Source organism: Aulonocara sp. 'chitande type north' Nkhata Bay, linkage group LG7 (genome assembly GCF_057382095.1).
Source record: "Aulonocara sp. 'chitande type north' Nkhata Bay isolate Kocher_YH1m ecotype deep benthic linkage group LG7, A_spYH_male_GT1.1, whole genome shotgun sequence".
NCBI classification, from domain to species: Eukaryota; Metazoa; Chordata; class Actinopteri; order Cichliformes; family Cichlidae; genus Aulonocara; species Aulonocara sp. 'chitande type north' Nkhata Bay.
The window spans coordinates 1,391,297-1,408,469 of record NC_141350.1 but is presented as its reverse complement, the minus strand read 5'-3'; the positions used below and the strand labels follow the sequence as shown (position 1 = coordinate 1,408,469).

The 17,173-nt window shown below is 42.3% G+C and overlaps 1 protein-coding gene across 3 annotated transcripts in view; it reads left to right on the top strand.

Moving 5' to 3' along the window:
- The window catches only part of gnao1a (guanine nucleotide binding protein (G protein), alpha activating activity polypeptide O, a), a 106,965-nt gene extending 96,141 nt beyond the window's left edge, over positions 1 to 10,824 (top strand). Inside the window, exons 7-8 of one of the 3 annotated variants that reach the window (XM_086297890.1) lie at positions 6,218 to 6,371; positions 9,141 to 10,824. In XM_086297890.1, the coding sequence (XP_086154016.1) occupies positions 6,218 to 6,371; positions 9,141 to 9,328 (342 nt within the window). In that variant the 3' untranslated portion in view covers positions 9,329 to 10,824. The other 2 variants (XM_086297892.1, XM_086297891.1) reach the window with 2 other exon arrangements.
- The last annotated feature ends 6,349 nt before the right edge of the window (positions 10,825 to 17,173 follow it).

The window sequence follows — 17,173 nt, the reverse complement described above, 5'->3', positions numbered from 1 at the left end:
TTGTGATTTGGCGCTGTGTAAATAAAAGTGAATTGAACTGGGGGGCTTTTTCTAACTCTGTGTGTGTGTGTGTGTGTGTGTGTGTGTGTGTGTGTGTGTGTGTGTGTGTGTGTGTGTGTGTGTGTGTGTGTCTCCTCAGGTCTAAATACTTACACAGAGGGACTGGGATACATCAAGTCTCAATATGAGAGCAAGAACAAGTCACCCAAGAAAGAAGTGTACTCCCACGTGACCTGTGCTACGGACACCAACAACATCCAGTTCGTCTTTGACGCCGTCACTGACGTCATTATAGCCAATAACCTCCGAGGGTGTGGCCTGTACTGATGATGCTGTTAAACTTTGGCCAATGGATGCTGGGTGTTTGACTTGTATGTGAGAGCCGGTCAAATGTGGGGTCTGAGCTGAGTTCATGATGTCATAGTACTCATTTCTCATACTGGCCAAGTTTGAATTAACTGGTTGGTTGTTGGTGGTTGGTTGGCTGAGACATCTTATCTTTTTCAATCCTAATTAAGAACCGTTATTTTAAGCGTACCTTCTGTCTAAAATCTGTTCTCGCTGCAGATATTTTGCACAATACCGAAGCTGAGAAGCAGAACGAGAGACCAGCTGAGCCGACCACAGTCTAGTGTACTGAATCACTCGTTTACTAGATGTATTTACTTTTTTCCCTTTGATTTCAATTTGTGTATTCATATTTTTGTATCATAAATTTGTGCCTTATTTATACCAAAAGTCGACGCAAACGTGCGTATGATTAGTCTTAGTGGGGGTCAAGTTTAGCTAATTCAAAGCTTTAATCAAAACTGACTTTATTGCAGGCATTTCAAGTACTAAGTGTAAATTTCAGAGCTATTAAGTCGATGAAAATAATTGTATGATATTTTCAGAGTAGTAGAGTTTTGGGGGGTTAAATTCCCAGCAGCATTTGTGCCCACTAAGAAGCTGAGGGGGGAGTTACAGCAACACTGTTGTGAAATGCAAATGATAAAAATAATAATCTAAAATGAATTTGGTATGTTTTATTTAAATGGGATTGCCACTTTTACGTTCCCATAGTAAAAAACAGAGTGCACCCTGGTCACTAGTGGGTGGTCCACAGGGACACCACAGACACACACACCTGCTGGTGGCTTGTTTGTGCTGTGAAATCACGTCATTCTAAAGAGTCGGGCTGTGAGAACATATCACCAAATCTTACTGCTGTGCTTTTAATCTGAGAGGAAACGTTTTCGGCCCGTGTAGATTTCAGTAAACCTCCTGATTCCTCTTTTGATTGAATCTAATTTCATAGTGTAAATGAGCGCATAAAGAGGACGTTGTTGCTTGAGCCACGCCGCTGTCATCGTTAATCTCTGCAGACGCCATTCCCGGCTGCAGGCTCATCTCGCTTCTTGCATGGGACTCCTTAAAATCAATTGAAACAAAGAGTCGCAGAAGCTTGTGCCGACTCCCGCGGACATTTTCCACCTAGATAAAGCTTCAGCACAAGTATTGATTTTAAAGGGCACTGGCACTGCATCCACTGTGTCAGGCTGCACCGTGCAATATGCCTGCTGTCCTCCAGTCCACCTTAATAAACCAGAGGTGAGCTTTGAAAGATTACAGACTGATGTGTACGTCCTCTGGGACGTGAACGCAGACTACGATTGTATCCACGCTGTTCTCCTCGTATCTCGACGTCTGTTTGGAATCGATCATAAAGCGAACAGAGGAGTGACGGGTGCTGTTCTGACCCAGCTCAGAGAGATCAGGGCAGTACTGGAGCTACGTCATTAGTTCCTCCGTGTAGCCACAGTTAACATCGTCACATAGAAAGTGTTTGTCTGTGAGACGCGATGGAGCCGACGAAGCTTTATTCCGCTTTTCCATCCACGCACAAACAACCAGATGTGCCTCTTCTGCTCAGAGCCGCCATTTTTGGAGCACAGGTAGATGTCATCATCATCGGCCCATCCGACCACATCTGTGCCAAATTTAGAAACGGAGCGCTCCCTGAGGCTGTCGTTCAGCCTGCATGCTGTGTGCCGTGCACTGATGTGTATTTTGTGTGTTCATGTTTTCAGATTGTATATAGTTACCTACATGTGTCTGTTGATAGTACAGAAAAGGTCACGGCGTGTGTGTGTGGGTGTACGTGCTCATGAACGTGTGTGTGTTGTGTAAGAGACGACATCAGCCCATGGGTGCTGCGGTGGAGTCAGCATCTGTGGATTAATTACCCAGAGGGCACCTATCTACCCTTTCAGCACAGACAGGCCTCAGACACACAAACACACTCACGGGGCTTCAAAATGTCACAACACCTTAGTTGCCAAATAATACTGCAGTTTCCAGCCAAAGAGGTTCACACGGCCACACAGCGAGCCGCTGCCACGACTGCTAAAACTGCTTCATCGTCGTCTCCTCGGACTGATCTGTTACAGAAAGGAAAACGATCTCTGCGTTCTGTGTCAGTCTCTCCTTAGTTTTCACTCTCAGTAGCTTCATTCATTCGCTACACTTTGCATGAAGCTTCTGTTCCTTCCAAACACAAAGCGTTTAGTGTTGACAGGCTGAAATCGGTGCTTAATCCCATCGATCCAAAAATCAAAGTTCTTCTATAAATTCGGATTTTTTTCCTAAACTGGGGAATGATCGCGTACAGAGTTCAAACACGATCCTTTCCCTCCCCGTCTATGCAGTGCAGAGGTTAATATCATTGCAATCGCACATTTCACTCGTAATAAAACCAAATCTCCTCTTACCAAAATGATTTCCCTCTGTGTGATACGCGTAGGAGCACAACTGTGCGTCTGATGCAACAGACACGGGCGCATCTAGAGAAATTTTCTTAGGGTGGCAAAGAAACCAAATGGGGTGGCAAAATCAAAGCCTTTTTTTTTCAAACACATATGCAGGTGGTTACATGTGGCTATAATGATTCAAATGCAGTAAGTATGCACGCTTTTCATATAAAAATAGTCTATAACTTAATTATTGTCTGTAGCCCACATAATTAAATACTTTAGTTACATAAAGTACATAGCCCCTGGGATCCCTGTGACACACAAACCCCTCCACCACGATAAGGTAGCGATTCAAGGAGAGTTTGTAAACATAAACAACCATTTATCTAAAAATGCAGACAATACACCTGCTGTTTTTTTCATTTTGTACAACCATTTAAAAATATTACTAAAACTAAAATGAGAGAACAATCAGGTGTCGCAATAAGATGCTCCACAAATTATGTGTGCCAGTAAAAAATGGACCAAAAGACAGAAGAGCACAGGGACAAACCTGCAGGCCCGACAACAGCAGGTGTATCACTCCGCTGGTTTTCTACTTTGTGACAGTGTTTACAAATGTGCCTCTGTGACATTCATTAGTGCCCTCACTGACACACAAAACAAAACAACGACTACACAACAGAACAACAACACAACACACTGAGTAAACACTCCACACGTCACAAATCTCCCACATCTAAACTCTCTCTCTCTCGCTCTGTCTCGCTCGCCCTGTTACCGTCACTCCCCAAACTTTTCCCTCTTCCTAAACAACCAAATCCCACATGTTGACATTTTTTTTAATTGGTCGACATGGTGCATTTTTCCACCGATAAGAAAGAGGTGGCTTTTTTCCTTTCCTGTTTTCGTGCTGTCCTTAGAAAACGCTTAAAACACACAAACGTGACGACCGTATTTAGAACGAAGCGTGGCTGATATATATGATCATAACTCTGGATTTACTGGCCTGTAATTAAAATTTAAAAACTTTGAAGTCTGAACTTTCAATGTGGCTGAAACAGAGACTCAGCGTGGCTGCAGCTTGTTGCTGTGTCAGCTTACATCAGTCATGTGATGTGGAGGTGCAGCGTGTCCGTGGACCACAGAGGGTTAATAACACTCACCTTCCTTCCATTTCCACAGTGTAACATCCACCCACCTGTGTGAAATCTGAAATTCCCATGGTGTTGTTCAAAATGTGCTCTGGCACAATCATGAGCATCGCTTGCTACTGAAAACAAGAAAAAAGCCGGTCCTGCTATGGGCTGAACCATTTGTTACTGGTGCAGGGGGGGACACTATGCAATATATTCAGTTTTAGCATTTATATTCACTGCTGACTGTAACTACGCTCAAACTGTTAATGCTGTCTTATTTTAATAAACAACACTGTCATATGCAAAACTGGGGTGGCAAGGGATCATTTTAGGGTGGCACTTGCCACCCCATGCCACCCTTCTAGATCCGCCCCTGGCAACAGATACACTTCTGTTTAGTCACTCCACATCCACGCGGCGCTGACGACTGCTGCTCTGCAAAGGTGCTGCTTGTGCTGCGCTTCCTGGTAGCCGTTAACACACAGAAAGGAAACCGTTAAGTTTGTGCTGCCGTCGGGCTGACGGTGACAGGACGGCATCGGAGCTTTGTCCTCCAACGTTAACCCGCGGCACCGCACGGACCTACAGGGATTCGTGCTGTTTGTCAGTGACATACTAAATTAGTTAGAGTGATCTCAGATCAGTGTGTGCCTAAATTTATTCACAGAACACAACACTTGAATTTTACTGAACATACGCTAAAGACGGCAGCTAATAGAAAATTTACTGAATTGAGCAGAAACGTCTTTTTTCATAAACAGTTCAGTAGAAGTCATGGTGTACATGATGAGAGGTGAAAAGACCAAAGCCAGTCTGTTACGCAACTAAAAGTGTGGAAGCCTCTTTTTTGGTGGAGGTGAACAGTGTAAGCGCTCTGCTACAGTGTTTACAGTCCCGTCTCGTCTCTTCATGACACAGAGCAGGCGCTCGGGACGGGAAACGTGCGGTCCTTCACATTATTACCTTTTAGACCTCGTCGTTGTTTCTGCATCAGGCGAGCTGTAACACAATTAGTGGTTTAGGACCAATCCCAAGTAACAGAAGACAACTGCAACAGTAGGCGAGGTTGAGAGGACAAGAGGAGGACAAGGAAGTAGCAAGTAGTTCATATTGATGGCAAATACTTCATTCCTATAGGCTGCGCTGAAGGACACATCTGTGGGTCGTTTGTTTGCATTGTTGTGCTGTGTGGATAACACAATCAGTGGCCTATTCAGCTTTGAGAGTTGGGGACAGCAGTGGGTGCACTTCTGGGCAGCAGGTGGTGTCACAAAAGAAATGTTAGCACCTTTTGCCATGTCATTGCCACAGCAGCACAAAAAGCTGTTGAAATGTCACAATGGCAGCCAAACCGAAGTGCCAAATCTTTCCCGTGTTAGGTTTAAATGAGCTCCTGTGGCCTGTTTTTGCTGACTTACTTGTACGTTGGATTTAGAAACCGGGTTTTGCTTGCAACCTTTTAACATTCGGTCCCTGCTATACCGTGCCAGCTGATGTAATGTGCACTCAGGCTGCTGAGCTGGGAGAGATGTCAGAGAGCTGGGGGGACATGACCGTAACGACCCGTGATAGCATCACGCAGAGTTTATGCCGGTACACATCAGCGTCCTTGCACTCACCGTGCTTTAACCTTCCAGTCTCTGTTCAACCAACATGCTGGTACCAATCAACACTCGCTGTACTGTACAAGTCGCCCACATCTACTAAGCTGTTATCTGTGCGTGTGCGAGTTTGTATGAGCGTGTGCCTGCGCGTGCGTGTGAATGCTGCATTTTATCCATCACTGTGCATAAAATGCATCTGCTGTAACTCCCTCACTGTTGTCATAATTTATTGGATGTTGTATTTATACATGAGATAAAGACAATAAAGCATCACATGAGTAACTTGATATGGGTGATTATTTTTCTTGGTCCTGTGTGTGTGTGTGTGTGTGTGTGTGTGTGTGTGTGTGTGTGTGTGTGTGTGTGTGTGTGTGTGTGTGTATTTGGAGCAGATTTGAATGTAAATGTTTTCCAGAATATGTTTTGCTTTCCTCCACGAACTATAATTTTTTATTGAAAATATGGGCGAGTCCTGCCCGGGCAGGCCAAATTAATACTGTCACAGTTTGTTGGTGTTCCAGTGTGAGGCCCAGATGAAGTTTTAATGTGTGTCTATGACTGTGTCGACATGCTCAGTCGGGGTAACGTGTAACTTTGGCCTTCTTTCCATGTCCTCCCTATCACCTGTTTCCTCACTCTCTCCTATTTCCTTCACCCATTCCCCTAATCTCCCCTAATCCCATTTTCCCTCTTTATTCGTGCCTCATTATTTTGCCCCCCCCCCTCCTTCTCCCCGCTGCAGAATCGCATGCATGAGTCTTTGATGCTGTTTGACTCCATCTGCAACAACAAGTTCTTCATCGACACCTCCATCATCCTTTTTCTCAACAAGAAGGATTTGTTTGCAGAGAAGATCAAGAAATCTCCGCTCAGCATCTGCTTCCCTGAATACACAGGTACGAAAAAAGTTTGGGTTTATTCCAGTGGTGGGCAGGAATCTCAAACAGGAACGTTTGGAATTTGTTTTCCTGAATTAAAAGTGTTTACAGGACGAAATATAGTCACGAGAACGACACATCTAAAGTTCATTCATTGAACGTAGCCAACTGCAAAAACAGAGCGTAGCACGAACTCGGGCAGGCCACAGAGTCGAGCTCAGCAGATCAGGTGATCTCAGCTCACGTCAGCTGACACATTTCTACACATCCGATGTAAGATGTGCTTTTTGAATCGCTTTACAATGTTGGTGTATATTTGCAACCCACTCAACCCTCTAATTGAGCTCCTCATTTAGTTTAATCAGTTTACTGAAAAGTTATCTTTTAATAGTCCTGTGATGTTGGTTCTTCCTGTCTTTATGTTAAGCTAACTGAAAGCTCAGATCAAGTTTCACCAAATTTCAAATTGCTTCATTTGAAGGAGCTTAATCTTAAAAATTGTGTCGTACAAAATCATTTGGAAATTTGCATGAAAATCAGTGTAACGGAGCCGAAAATAGGCTAATACTGTATGAGACATTTTGAAGAGGGGATATAAAAGTATGAATGACTACCATCTGTCCTGTGTTAAGTGTAATTCCCAGAAATTAAATGCTTTCTAAAGCCCTTCCTGAGGTTCTGGATGCTGATTAACGACTGCTCGGTACAGTACATCGGCTCTGCTTCTAGCCCTGACATTTACTGTCACAGACTTGTAAACAATTCGAAGCACTTTAAATCAAAGTTGCTGTTTACAGTTTGCAGCAGAGATGGCCAACGAACTGTTTAAAGAACTGCAGAGGCTCAGGTTGAAAAGAGAGATATACTGTTTAAAAGGAAAGCAGGGAAGGAGCAGAGGAGAGTCAGATAAATAGAGCACAGAGACCCAGAACCTGTAACGGGCAGAACCGAGTTTACAGATTTCTCCGTGTGGAGGTGAGAGTCGGACGAGGTGGTGACAGAGAAAAGGAAGAGACTGCTTATAAGAAGCAGCAGACAGTCGTGCTTGGTCAGCCGCAATAAGTGAGAGCTGCCTCCTGCCTACTCCAAACTCCTTTCCGGTCTCCAAGTGGATCCTTTTCATTCCTGTCCCTCATGCTTTACTTACGTTCGGCTAACTTGCTTGACAGCCTCAGTAAGTCTGTCTTCTGTCAGTCTCTCCTCCTGTGTCCCATGCTCTCGCAGCTTCCCAACAGAAGACTTTACGAACCTTTAACAACCACAAATATTTTTCAAGCCAAAGATCTTGGAGAAATATCTTTTACATCACACGCAAACATGTCCTGACTTTGCCCAGCAGAAGGACTGAGTATGATTCAATAAATCTGCAAACCTATTAGAATGTATACTATCATTGCTGAATAACGACTCCTCGGTACAGTACATCAGCCCTGCTTCTAGAGGAGAACTATCATTGCATCTGATATACAGCTAATGTGCTTCAAATTAGGTCAAATGAATAGGATACAGATGTGATCATCTGTGTGTAGGAAACCAGACCAGTTAGCCTGCATTTAGCACTGCTAGTCCACCTCTGTTACAGGAATAGTATTTCTACTTACTAATTTGGACTTTTATGTGGTGATGACAGCTCTGCTACCTGCTAAGTTCATACGAAGCTAAAGATATCACATCATCTAAACCGACTCTGTCGACAGGTCTCGGCTTCGCTTCACCTGCTGAGCTGACATTAGCTAACAAAAATGTCTCACTGCTCGACAGGATATGCAGCTGCTTTCCTCTGAAGTCTGAGCTCATTAAAACAGTTAGCTTTAAATAGTTGTGTGAGATTTCCTGTGAAGTGTGACGTTCAGTGCAGCACAAAGGAAGGTGTGGAGTCAGCTATCACTAGAAGTGGATGCTGTGTAGCAGATTTCAAAGCTAGCTGTCCATGTGAATCAGTTATTTGTTTTATTTTACAGTAATATATCTAAGTTTCTTACTAAACTGAAACTAGCAACAGACTGAAAATACTTTGACCTGCAGATTTTCAGAATCAGTGAAGCATAAAGAAAGTGTTTAAAGAGTTTCCCACTGTTGCACAGCCAAAAATGTCCACTGGCTAACTTCCTGTAGCATATATGTATATAGCATACGCATCACAGTCCAAGCTTTAGAGTTCGATACAAACACAGATATTTTGTGTACTTTGTGATGAATGCAGAGATGGTGGTAACACAGTTAGGCTACTAACAACAACCCACCTGAGCACTGAGTATTTGACTGTGTGAACTCAGCCCTACAGGTACTAATGAAGGATTATGCAACAGCTAATTTATTCATTTCCAGCTCTATATTTTTTAGTACTTGTTTGTCTTACATTTACGCAGGTGCAGACATGTAATAAGTCATTTTTGCTCCTACCTCTATAAGACCAACCTCCCAAAACCTGCTTTCTTGTGACTGGCTGTCCCTCCCCTGACTTTCACCAAAGCCACAGCAGCACCTGAAATCCGTCCATTCACTTTTTGATCACTGACCCAGTTTCACATCGCGGAGGTTACTCCAGCTGTTGTACAGCTCGGACAGGCCACCAGTCCATGCAGGGGTGATCTAAACTCTACGCAAAAGTAGAAAAAAGTTGGAAACAAAGTATTTATAAGAGAATGCAACATTGTAACAATATATAATCATCATCATCATCCAGATAACTAACCAAAGCTACTTGTTAAGTCCTTTTTTCATGAGACTTCCTGTTTGAAGTTTTTGTTTTAATAATTGTGTCGTAACACATCTGCTTCCCTCCAGGACCCAACACCTACGAGGATGCAGCAGCTTACATCCAAGCACAGTTCGAGAGTAAGAATCGCTCTCCAAATAAGGAAATCTACTGTCACATGACCTGCGCCACAGATACAGGGAACATCCAGGTTGTGTTTGACGCCGTGACCGATATTATCATCGCCAACAACCTCCGAGGGTGTGGCTTGTACTGAGCACGCCTACCGACCCTGTTATTTCCTCCCCCCTCTGTCCCTTCCTCTGTCCTCCCACCTCCTCATTCCTCTTCCTTTGACACTGCTGTGGAAATGATGATGACGATGATGACGATGCTGATTACTTAAAGAAAAAACGAAAGAAAAATGAAACTAGGTACATATTAATAATGAGGATAATTTAAAAAAAAATAGGCATACATATATATATATATTATATATATATACCGTTTTTAGTTCTTGTCTGCTCTCTTCTTGCTCCGACTCTTCCTGACGTTCTTGAGCTTGCTGCCAAGCAAACAAATTTGTTTTAGTAGAAAACACGAAACCCTGCAGCCTTGAAAACTTTGTGAACAAAGTCGATGAAAGCCTCCGTTCCCCGTTTCCTTTCTTTTACGTTGTCTTTTGTTGTTAACCCAAACCTGTACGTTTTTTATGACTCTTGTTTTTGTTGATCATATGTATATTTATTGCAAGTATCAGTCTGTACACTGATGTTTATTCACGTTTTGCCTCACCTGACACCCCTGTGTGTGTGTGTGTGTGTGTGTGTGTGTGTGTGTGTGTGTGTGTGTGTGTGTGTGTGTGTGTGTATTACTTTGTCCTTCTTTTTTGCTGTAGTAGTGATTATGTAATAACAGTTTTTGCAGAATTATGTGAAAATGTACTAAGAAGCACTAGACGGGTCAGCCAAAACTCTCAAGACCTGCTAAAACTGACGATGCTGATTTTAATGTTAGTGTTTTGTTTACATTAAGTGGTTTTTGTTGTTGTTTTTGTTGTCAGTCACTTTTTTGGGGATCGTTTTACTCAAGGTGTGGTTTTCATCGACAGGATGTAAGGCTTCCTGTTTCCAGGCCTAAGCCACTAGCAAACCGTCGGCCACGGCCGGGTGTGGGAGCCAATAGGAAATGTGCTAACAGTCCTATCAGTGCCATGTAACAAAGGTACTGCACTGTAGATAGCTGTGCTTATAGAAGCAACTACACAATGTTATGATTAAAACTTTCTCACTGTTATAACCTCTAGATCTGCTAACATTCTCCGTGTAAGAAAACTCACCCATGGTTTGATAATGGTCGATTAATTTATTAATTTATTTATTGATTGATCACCTTTCTTCACACACCTGTCTGTTTTCTCTCTCTCTCGTCATGCCACACCTTTACTTCTCTCATCTTCTTCCATCTCTTTCTTTTTTGGCTTATTTTTGCAAAGTTAAAGGGCGCTCCTTCTTTTTTTGCCAACCCATCTCCCCGTCCTCCTCCTTTTCCCTCTAAAGCCCAGATAGCATGTGATACTCAAGCCTTTGTATAAAGAGATCAGTTAATTCATACAACTTATAGACAAAAAAAAGTACACACAAATAATGCTCAGATAACTTTAAAAAAAAGAAAAAAAAGTAAAAGTAAAAAAACAAACAGAAAAATACAGAAACAAACAAACTGAGAAGATTGTTGGTTTCTGGGACACGGCAGAGGCAAATATATATATATATATATATATATATATATATATATATATATATATATATATATATATATATATATATATATATATATATATATATATATATATATATATATATATATCGAAAAAAAGTGACAATTTAAGTTTCCAAGGATTGACAACAGAAAGGTTCAGAGTACAGCGACGTGTTAAAGTGAGCTGAAAAAGGACAAAAATGTACTCTGATTACTACAATAATAAAGACCCCAGTGAACATTACCACAGTACCGCCAACGACCTTCCTAATGATCCTGTTAATATTCCAAAAACTTTTCTCGTGCTTTGTAGCTACAGAGTATCTCTTTCTCTATATCTCCCTTTTTTAAATGTAAAAGATGTTTTGCAAAGCGAGCTGATCCGTGAAGATCTCAGACCGACCCCGCCGTCTTGTTATAATGCTCTGAACTGTGCCCCGCCCCTTCTCCTTTTACCGTTTTGCCTGTTTCCCTGCATTAGATCCGTGTCCTCACTTTAGCCTGACTCAGAACAATTAAATATAATATTATAACAATATCTATTTTTTATTATTTCAGAAGAAAAAAAACAAACAAACACTTTTGGGGGAGAGCACGTTTCTCGCTGCGTCCGCTAGTTAGGGACGCCGCATGTTCACACATCTACGCTGTATAAAGTCATGCTCTTTTCTTCTTCTTCTCTGTCTCTTTTCAGTTTAACCCACTCCTTCCAGGTCTACAATGAAAAGCACAGTTTCTCACATGCACACTTGCTCGCACTCACACACACACACAATAAGTAGATCTGTTATCTCTTCATGTGTTAGCCCTCGTCCATCTCTCTATATTGACTTCTTGATTTCTAGTTTTTAAAAAAGAAAACAACCGTGTATAATGACATGAGAAAGCATTTTTTCCTCTCATTTTGTTCCCGTTTCCGTCATATTTTTTATGTTTTGTTCTTTACCCAGTGAATGCTTTTTTCTGTGCAGCTTTCTCTCTCTCTCTCTCTCTCTCTCTCTCTCTCTCTCTCTCCCTCTACTCTTCTTTAGTGAATGGTTGTTATTTCATGTGGGATGTCCGTGCTGGAAAAACCAATCGAATGTAGTGTTTACATTAAAAAGCCACTGTTTTCATGACTACGAAAAAACAAAAGCCGACCTCTTCTTGTCTCCGAGTCATTCAGTCTCTCCACAGCTGTGCCTTTCTGTTGGATCCATGAATTTTCCCAGGATTGCTGCATTTAGCCGCAGTATTGAGCAAACACTGAGCTGTAGTGCTGACCCTGGGGTCGTCCGCTCTGTAAAACAAGCTGTTTTATCTACTTCCCCTCCATTTGAGCCACCCTCCTTTTGATTGGCTGCTCCTGGTAAAGAGAAGGTTTGAACAGCATTGTGGGAACAACTTCAACATATTCAAACATATTCCACTGTAGTCAAAGGAGCTTGCAAAGAAAAGCGTCTGGACTTCTTTAAGTTGCTTGAAGACGTTTCACCTCTCATCCGAGAAGCTTCTTCAGTTCTAAGGTCAAATGGTGGAGAGTCCCAGATATAAACCTAGTGGGAGTAACCCCCCACAGAGGGACAAAAGGACCCCCTGATGATCCTCTAATCACCTGAGCCAAGGTGTGAAACTGGGCGTGGGTCCCAATCAGCCAGAGTTTCGGGTGAGTTCATTGTGAAACCTGGCCCCACCTTATCATGCGAATTCCTGAGGTCAGATGGCCCAGGATGTGAGTGGGCGTTAAGGTGTCTGGGAAGGATCTCAAAACTGGATTATAGATGGCAGACAGTTGGTGTCGTAAACCCCGCCTCTGTTCAAAGAGGAGTGAAAGAAGCATCTATGTCCACTGTGAGCGACCATCTTTGAACAGAGGCGGGGGTTTACGACACCAACTCTCTGCCATCTATAATCCAGTTTTGAGATCCCTCCCAGACACCTTAACACCCACTCACATCCTGGGCCATCTGATCTCAGGAATTCGCATGATAAGGTGGGGCCAGGTTTCACAATGAACACACCCGAAACCCTGGCTGATTGGGACCCACGCCCAGTTTCACACCTTGGCTCAGGTGATTAGAGGATCATCAGGGGTCCTTTTGTCCCTCTGTGGGGGGAAACTCCCACTAGGTTTATATCTGGGACTCTCCACCATTTGACCTTAGAACTGAAGAAGCTTCTCGGATGAGAGGTGAAACGTCTTCAAGCAACTCAAAGAAGTCCAGACGCTTTTCTTTTCAAGCTCCTTTGACTACGATGACCTGGATGACTGAGAACCTTCACAGACATATTCCACTGTAACAATATAAAACATCTCTAGTCTACATTTTCCAATTTTGAGGAAAATTTCAAATAGATGCAGAAATCTATTGAAATGTGTGCAAAGCCTGTTCAGTAAGAGTTCTCCAGTCTCCTCTTTGGTTGCTAGCTGCTTCAGTAATGTCCAGCCGATCCGTGATTTATATTGTTGGATTGTTCTGTCCGTCTGTGCTCTCGTGACATTGGCCATGAGTGGAATAAACAAACTGCTGCCAGTCAGATACTTTCCATATGGTATTACATAGTTGATCAGAGTCTGACTGTGCTTCCCTTCCCTAAGAATGCCTTCTTGACAGCCACCCCTCCACTGAGACCATTTCTGATGAGGCTTCAGTGAACAGTAGCTGGATTAACTGAAGATGCATCTCTCAGGTCGTTTCTTGATGACGTGACTTTCAGATAATCTTTTGTCCATTTTTCTAGTTTCCTCATTTTTTAAGGACGCGCTGATCTCATGCCAACATATGCCAAGTTTTCAGCTCTTTGGAGATCTCCTGTTCGGTGCACAAATGCTATTTTGTGGCTGTCAAACTGTGTTATTTTTGGCATTTGACTAAACCAATGAGGAGAAAAATCTGTGTTTTTGTGCTAGGCTGCAAGTAACAAAGACAGTTTAAAACTGGTTCTTGGCTAAGTCATTAGTTAGCTAAGTCATAAGTTAGCTGCATGGCTTGAATGATCCATAGGTCAGCGTTAAATGGCTTCACAAAGGAAAAACAAACGTTCCTCTGGAAATGGACTGGAGTGGCAATGGGAGAAATAGCAGCTAATGTCCAAAGACAAACTTTGACAGACCTTCAGAAAGCCTGGAGAACAGTTGCTCGACACAACTTTAAGCCTGGGTCCTTTGAAGCGACATATGAAGAAATGAGGCCTGAAACATTTGCACAGTACTCAATAACAGGAACTCATAGTACAGGGTGGGCCATTTATATGGATACACCATAATAACATGGGAATGATTGGTGATATTAAAGTCCTGTTTGTGGCACATTAGTATATGTGAACAAAGAGAAACTTGTAAATAACTCGTGAAAGAATAAAGTTACGTTGAAACCAAGCACACCATTGTTGTTCTTGTGACATTACCAATAAGTGTGATGTGTCACATGGCCCTCTTCCTATTGGAAAAAACAAAAGTTGTATCCAAGATGGCCGACTTCTAAATGGCCACCATGGTCACCGCCCATCTTGAGGAGTTTGCCCCTCACATATACTAATGTGCCACAAACAGGACTTTAATATCACCAACCATTCCCATGTTATTACGGTGTATCCATATAAATGGCCCACCCTGTATAATAGGCCTACTTTAACCGTTAGCTTCAAGCAAAGTGTTTGCAGGTAATGCCACACAGCCGTTTGGTTCACTTATTAATTAAACCAAATAGATGTGACATTAAATTATACATTAAAAACTGATTGAACTTTAAGGAGTAGTTTAAAAAGTAATAGGCAAGGAATCATTATATTACATTCAACAGAAGTGAGAACTAAATTGTTAGTGTCACCTTTATATCACAGATGACCGGGGACTGATGGACAGAATATGTTTTATTTGATGATGTTTTTAATGCTACAGGACTTTCCAAACACCTCGGCTGTAGCTCACATAGCAGTGAGGAAACACTGCCCTGAAGTCAAAGCCATGTTACAAATACTATTTAAAGTGCTTAGACCAAATCTAGGGGTTACATATTTTACCGCTGTATCGGCGATGCTCACTGTGACACATGCAGTACGTGATGGGCTGATGAACTCTTAATAGCGTTTTAATAAGCTCTCGCTGTTTGTAGCTGGGTTTCCAAGCAGCAGGCAGTCTGATCCTGCTGAAGTCACGCAGGGAGTCAAATGATGATCTCAGGCGATTTTTCACTACTCCAGAAACATGCACAGCCAGTCGTTTCATTTTGGTTCCTGCATCATCTGACAACATTCTTGTTAGCTACAATATAATCAACAAATATTAACAGATGATATATATGTTATATCATAGAAAAAGGAGATGTTGTTTAAGCTCCTGTGAATGCTGCTTTTATATATGTAAAATACAGCAAATTTTTATAAATCTTCAAAAACACGTGGATGGGATCATTAAGGTGTGGAAAATGGAAAAGCTGGAGCGATGAGTGCATACACAGATACACACTCATGCTTCACGCGTGATAAGAGACACACAAACATGTTGCTTCCTGTCCTCCCTCAGTTCCACCCCCTTGGGACGGAGGTCATGAAGTGAGCTGACATATTTCAGGAGAAAAATACAACGGACAGATTATTTTAACCTCTGCTTGCGTTGCACCATATTCAGTTATTTTCCAAACCAACTCTTGATCTGCGCACACGTGCTCTCAACAGAAAATGAGATTCCTTCATTCATCTTCTATTAGCATCGATGAGTGCTCTCCAAAGTGTTTGCATCTTCACAAGAGCCTGATTTCACTTCTGTGTTGACAATGTAATCATGCATGTACACCTCTGCGGTGAAAACACACACTTGGAGCTGTATAGTGATAACACAGAGGAGTAATCCTGCATATGCAGCACTCTCACTTTGTGGCCAGTGTTTGTGTTTATGCTCTGCTGCAGGTTCTCCTGACATAAAGCATCATCCTCTCACCGATGACAGAGAATCCGTCACTGCAGACAGACACCGCAGGAAAACTGTGAGCAGCGGGCAAAGAGATGTTTGTTCACACATACCGCAAAGAAAAAGAGAAAGAGAGAGAGAAGCCTTTGGTCCTCACTGCTGTGACAGCATCTGTGAGGAAGAGGCGGGTTCACCGGGTTCACAGAGAGAGGAGGAGAGTGACCAGGCGTGTGGAGAGAGCCGTCAGGTAGCAACAAAGACAGGGCGGCTGAGCAGAGGCGGGGGAGGGAACGATCGCCATCTTATCAACATTTACACTTTAAATGGTTTCATTTCATTCCCACTTCCTGTCGGTGTGTGTTGGTTCCTTATTCTGCTTTTGGATCCATTTTACAGAATATTTACAGCATATGTGAACCTCTTTGAAAAGTAGAATGATGTTACATTCTTACTCATAATGTTACAAAATGTAACATTATGAGTAAGAATGTAACAAAAATATCAGCTATGATTGATACAATATATACATCAGGTGTCAGTGTCCTTACTGTGGCAGTAGATTCTCTCATGGCTATAACCATCATATAATAATAACAATGTTGTATAATGCAATATATCAATATAAAAGTGAACCTTTTCAAAATATAATGCCTGCAGGCAATGCTAAAAAAAGAGGACTCTGGCTGTCAAGTACATGGATCTGTCAACACTGGCCACACCTCTGTGTAGCAGGAAATAAAATGATGCTTTCCAAAATTGTAACAAAATAAGAAAGAGAGAAAAGAAAAGTTGTGTTCTGGTGACTTATTGATCTTATTTTGTCATCTTTCAAACCTTTATTTATGTTATTTTTAGCGATTAACACGTTGGACGAGTGACAGATTCCCAGTTCGGTTACTGGAGGAGGAACGAGTCCCTCTGGGATTGTATCAGAAAGGACGTCTCACGTAAAAACATCTTCCACATAAAACATGCAGACATGCCAAAGATTGGTGAATAAGGGGGCAGCCAAAAATTGTTTGTATCAGAAAGAGCAAAAACAATTTATTGTACATTTTATTGAGTCAAATTAAACCAAATGAATGTCTTATGAACAAACAAACAACCCTCCTCAAAAGTTGATTCTGTTCATCTGGACGTTTCCAGTGGGAGAAACGTTTCGTCATCATCAGGTGACGTCTTCAGTCTCAGCTGACTGCAGGTTTCAACCTTATAACCGTACATTTGTATAATGACTGAAACCAGCCCAGTGAAGGGACAATGGGCTGGGAGGTCAGTTCCTTAATCTTAATTATGCAAATTCTCATGACCACTGATCAATAACCATGAGTCCCATTCACAGAGAGTTGGGGAATGGCTGCAATCACAGCATTGTAAGATGGTGACAGATGTACCCTTAGGCCCCCTCCTCGATTCAGAGACGGTCTTTCCCTTTTCACGTAAATGGCCACCTTGACTCCGCCCTCAAACCAG